A 7228-nucleotide genomic window follows, 5' to 3' on the forward strand; every position below is an offset into this window, starting at 1 on the left:
AAGAAAGCTTTTCTCTGACGCCAGTATGGGTAGCAGGACTGATGACTCCGATCAATAACTGTTTCTATGAGTGTGTATACCCCTGTGGGTATTGTTTTGTGACAGATTGGAAACATTTTAACCTTTCCTTCAAGCCCCTACACAACCTGTGCATTGGCAATATGACACTTTATTCAGTAAATGTAGTTCAATTATGGACTGGCTGATGTGAGGCATCCATGTTTGAGCTATTTAATGAACATGGCATGAGCAGATCCCTCAGTAAAGGCCTAACTGAAAGCACATGTGCAGGAACTGTATATATATTTATAAATAATTGTATTTAGTGTACATATGGACAAGACTTGTATTAATTAGAAAATGTAACGTTTTACCTGTTTGTGATGACATTTTTGGATTTTATATTAATTGACTGGCCTCTAAATTGCATGCATATCATTAAATCAAAGGGCTAAGTAAACTGTTATTGCTGAAAGTCTGTATAAGTCTGTATGTATATATTAGTTGATTAATCAGTTAGCCAGTTAGCAGAAAATGAATGTTTGGACTAATGGTTAGACAAATCCAGCAATGTGAACATTGGGATCTGTGAAATTGTGAAGCACATTTCTCCAGTGACTAAATGATTCATCAAAAGATAATCAACAGATCTTTTGGTTTGTTAAGTTTACATCCAGAGCTATAAGCACTGAAGACAACTACACAGAACAGACAGACACAAGCACAACTCCCATCATCACATGAAGGTAAAATTAGTGACGTCCTTGTGTGAATCAATATATTTCACCCAAATGTCAGCCAAGCTGTCCAGGGAATACTCGAGGTTGCCTTTTGACAGCAAAAGCTAAATGATATGTTTTAAGCTCCTGATGATCACTTAATCCCCATACAGCTGTTTAACAAATCTCACAGTATACTTTCAGAGTACTGGTAGATAGAATAGCACATAATTATATACTGGATAAGTTGTGGAGATTCATGTCGAGCCAGCAGCCAAGTATACTGTGTATTAGTGAAATATGAGGACATGCATATAATCCAGCTCAGAGGATGCTCTTTCCATGCAGAGCGCTCTGCATCCTGTGCATGGAGACAGCACCTAGAGTGCTAACGGGCGTGTACAGCAGTTAGGGGCTCGACGGGGGAGGGGAGGACTGAGATTAAACATGTTTTTATGTAATGAGGGTTTCAAAAGGAGGCTGGAGTAAAAAAGGTTCAAGAGGAGTGAAGCCGAGGCAACAAGGGACGACGAGGATAGAAGTTGGTTTAACTCTAGGAGGAAACATATTTCTCGCGGTCACATGTATATTTGGAGAGGTTATAAGATTTAATTTTGTCTTTGCTTGGATTGGACATGGTTTCATCTGCCTCAGTTGAAAGGAAAAGCATATATTGAACATTTAATCAATTTCAAAATGTTATGGACAATTTAGTCCAGTCGTTGTGTAACTGAGACAATATCAACATTTTTTGTCACCACATGTGTTTAATTTAATAATTTATTTAGTATAGTTTCAACAACATTGATAAATGCATCTCACAATATAACAGAGCCAGAGGTGATGTAATAGATAACCAAAGATATTCAATATACAATCATAGGAAACAACAAGCTGAACCAGTGAATGTTTGGCAACTGTGCTAAAGCGTTATGCAAACGATTGTAATCTCACATATTGAATGTCCACTAGAAAGCACACAGAAACCACTCAACCTGATTCCTTTAAAGCTACACTGTACACTCAAATATCAGCTGCTGTTAAATTGCATATTAAACTTGACTACTTATTTTTGTTTACCTATAAATAAATTAAGTTGTCACACAACGGTAAGATATTGAATGTAATCATGAATATTGTGTATTGCTACTTCACTAATCCTTTGACAGTGTTGACCTATGTGGGTTTTAGTTTTGTTCAGGTCCCATGATATTATCATATGAAATGTTTGCAGTATTATGTAATAATGGCACTTCTCAAAAACAAGACAAAGACAAGCATTCACTTATATTAAAAGAAATTCTATTTTTTGATTTGCGCCATTTTATAGGACGAATAGAATAGGATGATGCAGCAGTCATACGGATGCTACAAATTCACACAGAGACATACATTACTTTGTCAGTCCAGTTCACTGACTTATGGATACACAATCAAAATTAAATACAAAAGAAACAACTGCACATATTCACTTTCACACTAATTGAGGAAATGAGGACAATCTAGGCATTTCATTGGGTGGAAAGCATCATGAAGGCAATGAAACACACTGCTGATCTAGAAGATGGCAACTTCTTGACCTTCACAACTCCCAATGACACAGCAGGATTTTTGAACACAGGCTTTAGAACACAGTTAACACATGATGGGAGAGCTGTGTACACATGGCAGTGTTGTTATGATGTTATGAAGAGGTACGTGACCAAAACAACGTGAAGATACAGATTTTTCCTCTGCAATATTTCAAAGCAACTCAACACACAATTTAACTAATTACTCTTAGTGACTTGTGTTGCCTTCATGTTGTGTTCAGAAGATGGCAGACAAGACTGTGGATTGTGGGCCGTGGACCGGATGTGCCGTCATGTTTCTGCAGTCACTCTGCCCTGGTGTGAACCTGCTCTCTCTCTTCAAAGACAGAGAACAGGGAAAGTTCATTGTTTTCAAAGTCATCAAGCTGACACTTATAGGTGAGCCCCACAAGTTAAGTTCCTCTCAGCATCCCTTGTATACTAATTCAGATAAAAGATGCCTTCATCATGATACTGTACATCTGCATTTTCTTGGTTGTCACATTTGTTAATCAGTATTTTACGTGGTCAGATTCTGCAGGAGGTCTGGGTGGTTATGAGATAATTAAGGTCCATGACGCCGACCCCTTTCTGGGGGTGGAGGTGAAGTTTGAGGATGTGGCAGCATGTCAGCAGTTCCTGGAGAGCTACAGTTCTGGAGCAGTGCGTCAGTCCCTTTCTCAACACGCATGCCGGCTTCTTACCCTCCCTCAAGAGTTCACAGTGGAAACTCAGCTCAAGGCCAGCATACACATCCTGGATCTCTATCTGGACAAGCTGGAGCTTTGCCTACAGCACATCCACCTGTCACAGGTATACATGACTTCTCTGTTTGTTTTTTCTTTGGCAATTTGAGATGCAATATCAAGGCATTCCTTCAGCCTGACATTGTGTTCATGTCAGCTGATTTATTCATGTGATTTTGTTTTGTTTTGGCTTAACCAAACACTAGCGAGTGATATATCCTGCCCACCTCATTTTCTGTTGATGGTGCAACTTTTTTCACATTGATCAAAGAAAAAATAAATATCATTTAGCATTTAGCATTTTTCGGAACTCTGAAGTTTTTCCTCTATTCAAGACAACATGTCAACATTACTCATCATCTCCTCCACAAAGTCTTTTCATATTTCCCTCAACAATCAGACTGAAACAAAACTGAATTTCATATTAAAACTCCAGTTTGATGTTTTCATATTCAGGAATCAATCTTTAATGTGACCTATTAATAACATCCAAAAGAAGAAGAAAATATTTGGAAAAACTCTTCTCTAGTTTGATTGGCATCTGTCACCAGATCTGTTGTATTATTTCCTGCTGGTATAAAATGTATTCAAAAAGATTTCGGCATACGTTATAAACTGCTTATAGCATTGTACAATCACAGTTAGAAGGACTTATACATATCCAATTATGATGAATCAATAATTATAACAATTTAAAGCATTTTATAAGGATTTATAAGGTCAAGTTTCATGATAATTCATAAGTTCACTCACTGACTATAATTACCATAGTTTTATCATCTTGTTCTAACATTACACTGTTATAATGCTTTATTATGTTTTTATTATTATAAGTTTCTCTAAGTGGTCATTGTTTGCATAAAGTAAAGTAAAAATGTATTTTACAACGTTTTATGTTGTAATTGTTGTTGATGTTTTTTTTTCCGCTTTACTTAGCTTTAATTTTGTTACGTGAGTCCTGTGGGTGGCAGGATGTAAACTCACAAAAACAAGAAAAAAGAGGGTGAGTTCACCTAAATGTTGTCATTCCTTTTATTCAGTGTGCGTGCACTTTGTCATTTTGTGTCAGCCTGCGCGCCTGCGCGATGAGGAGATTGATCATCTGGAGGAGCAGCTGCGGACTCAGGCCCGTGGCCCGGCCCCACAGCCGATCCCCATCACACAGGAAGAGTGTCCCGTCCCCAGCAACTGCTTCAAATTTCAGAATAAAGTGTTTGGTGAGGCGAGATGACCATTTCTACTTTTGAGCCTTGTGCAAAGTGTCCTTCACAGACTTTGTGCCAGACTTTTGGCCAAGGTCACGCTAGAGATTTAAAAAGCATAACAACAAAAATCATAAACACTTTAGGTGCTTGGAGACTTGTATTCTTGTATTCAGTAGCACACGGCCCAGTGACAAATAGGGATGAAATCATGCTGTCAACTTTAAATCGCCATACTACATTTCTTCCAATCATTTCCCAAAGCACATGAGTTTTTAATTGATTTCCTGTTTTCCAGGCAGCCATTTGTTTCACTTCATCCAACAACGTGTTGGACGGAAGTTGAGATTAAACTTGAAGAAGAAGAAACTTGTTGGTAGAATATAATCCATGAGACAGATTGAAACGTTTTGAATCTTTGTTCATGTCCTCGTTTGAAACCTCAGCATCTGAGATTTGTTGGTCTGACGACCAAAAGTTTATAATGCGAGACGTTATCCATGTTGCGAGACGTTATCACAACATCCGACACTGACAGCATTCAGTGCTGTTTGTCATCTGACTCTCTAATCCAACCTTTTCTAAATTGATGGTCGGTCTATGGGAAGAGATTAGTGCAAGCAGATAATGTATTTGGATTGCATTGATTTGAATTTGTCGACCTCATATTGAACTGTTAAATTAACATTAACTGATGATGCATTAGAATGTCTTGAAAGTTAATTAGATTTTCTATTTTTGTTAATTAAAGATTTGATTTCAGTTCATGTAAATGCAGTTTCAGGTTCCTCAGAAACACAAGTGTGTCTGGGCATCAGGGACTTCTGTTCCCTGAGTGCTTCCTTCAAGGCTCCAACAGCCCAGACTGACCTGGTTTCTAGTTGACTCTTTTAATGAAACATGATATTGTAGTAAGCCAAATTTGAAATTAAATAAATGTATTAATTACCAATGGATTTCTGTTAATACATGACTAGACCAAATTCATGCAATTTAATGCACTTCCCGGTTGCACTTATCTCTTTCTCCGGGCGCTTTGCAGCAGCCCACTGCTGCTAAATTGCTATGGATGGGTTAAATGCAGAGAGCAAATTTCACATATGTATGTAAAAATGTATGTAATATGATGACATAATTAAGTTTAAGTTTATCAGTCACATGCTGGGGGGCAGTGCTGTAACGGAAACACATGAGGCCCCTTCTCCCCCCCACACCACCATATGTAAGGGATAATGTATTGTCCGGCGGTCATTATCCAAAGATAAACGAACAGGTATGTGAGCGAGTGCGTTTGTGCTCTTTTATTTTTCTAGACAGTCTTTGCCAATCATTTATTCCTGTAGTCCAGGCACTTTTATGGCATGCAGATCTTCTCTCACCAAAAAGCCAACAGGGCTAACAATATACTCTGTCAATTTTGGGGGAGTAACACAGCCATTTGCGTTGCATCTTGGTTCCTTTTTTTGACACTCTATGATAAAAATCTTTAGAAAAACATCTCCCCTTTTTATCTTTAGGATACGGACCTTCACATTTACATGGTCCCTGCCTTAAAATTAACTTGTTCATGTCAGCTTCAGTAATATCCACTGGGAAATGTGCCCAGTCACCAGGGTAAAGTGTAGTATTAGAAGTTTCATCTGACTCTGTCGCACGGCTACCCGAGGCCTCCTCACTGCATCCTGGCTCCTCACTGGAGCCTGACTTCGCTGGACTTGCAGAACCTTGGCGCACGCCTGGCTCTCCCTTATCCTCTGTCACAGAATATGATTTAAGTGTCAACGGTGAATGGGACTTTTATTTTGACGGCCACAGAGATCGGAAGCAAAGGAAGTTTGGAACGTACACAAACCAGGCATCGTTCACATAGCAACTGTCAACTGTCAAATAGTAAACTGTGAAGACCCATTCCCCCTGTACTGGGGGAGCGTCTCAAGATTACGTATGAACCACAAATGAGTTATAATACTTGTATTATTTTATATCATTTTTTTCAGAATTTTCTTGTGAAGAAAATGTATATTTTCAAAAAAAAACTTTTATAACATATCTTGATCATAACTATCATCCAGCATGATCTAATTAAGAATGGCAGAAAAATGCTTTTCGAGCGGTTTCCGACATGTTCAAAATGTGTGCTTCAGACCCTTACCAAGGTCTCACATACTAATACACCCCTTGTTAGAAAGAACAGAGCCTAAAGAACCCGAATAGGGAATGAAAACCACAGAAAAACAAAGTGTTGGAGTCATTTGAAGGCTTTTCAGGGGGAAAACTGTGTAAATCAGTTCAAAAATGAAAAACGTCAAAGTTCTATAAGAAAACTACATTTCCCAGAAGCCAGCCCGGGTGCATTATCTTCAGTAAACTGTGCATGTGCCGTCTGAGGTGGATCAAAGATCGTCCATTTGACAGGGGAAATGCTGGACCCAGAAATGTAAAATAAAAAAATCTCCGACGGTTGATGGAATTTAAAGTTACTTATAGGTGGCTGGTACGGATCTAGATGGCGCCGTTCGACTCCTACATGCCCGCACGGTCACGGAGATGTGTTTATTATTGAAATCCGTTGTTTTAAAGGATAGTTACGAGCGATTTTGTGAAACGTTACTTGCGCCGCGGAAAGTTGAGAAAAAATTTAAAAAATGAAATTGCCACGCGAGGCCCCCTGTCCATGCGAGGCCCCCCCGCGGTGCGGGGGCTGCGGGGGTTATCTCTACGGGCCTGCTGGGGGGGCCACAAACTAATTATAGTCTAAGGTAGCCGCTGGTGTATGAATGCAATGTGGTGGTTTTTCTTTGTAATTGCTTTAAGCGTCAAGCTATGAAACTTGTCAAACTCCCTCCATGTTGTAGGCAGAGCTGCTCACATGAACCTTTTCTCTTGGGATTTGTTAATTGATGTTGGTACTTTTGATGGGGCGCCATTACTATTTAATTAAACTAAAACTACTAATACTTGTTCAGTATTCACTCACATATATTTACAAC

The 7228-nt window shown here is 38.9% G+C and overlaps 1 protein-coding gene across 1 annotated transcript in view; it reads left to right on the forward strand.

Moving 5' to 3' along the window:
• Nucleotides 1-2535: 2535 nt before the first annotated feature.
• tradd (tnfrsf1a-associated via death domain) overlaps nt 2536-7228 on the forward strand; it is a gene marked incomplete at its 5' end in the record, with an annotated part of 5773 nt that continues 1080 nt past the window's right edge. The window contains 3 exons of the mRNA XM_079217152.1: nt 2536-2689; nt 2823-3103; nt 4106-4253. Coding sequence (XP_079073278.1) covers nt 2536-2689; nt 2823-3103; nt 4106-4253 — 583 coding nt within the window. The remainder of the gene's footprint in view (nt 2690-2822; nt 3104-4105; nt 4254-7228) is intronic.

The sequence above is a fragment of the Taurulus bubalis genome, assembly GCF_910589615.1.
Source record: "Taurulus bubalis genome assembly, chromosome: 4".
NCBI lineage: Eukaryota > Metazoa > Chordata > Actinopteri > Perciformes > Cottidae > Taurulus > Taurulus bubalis.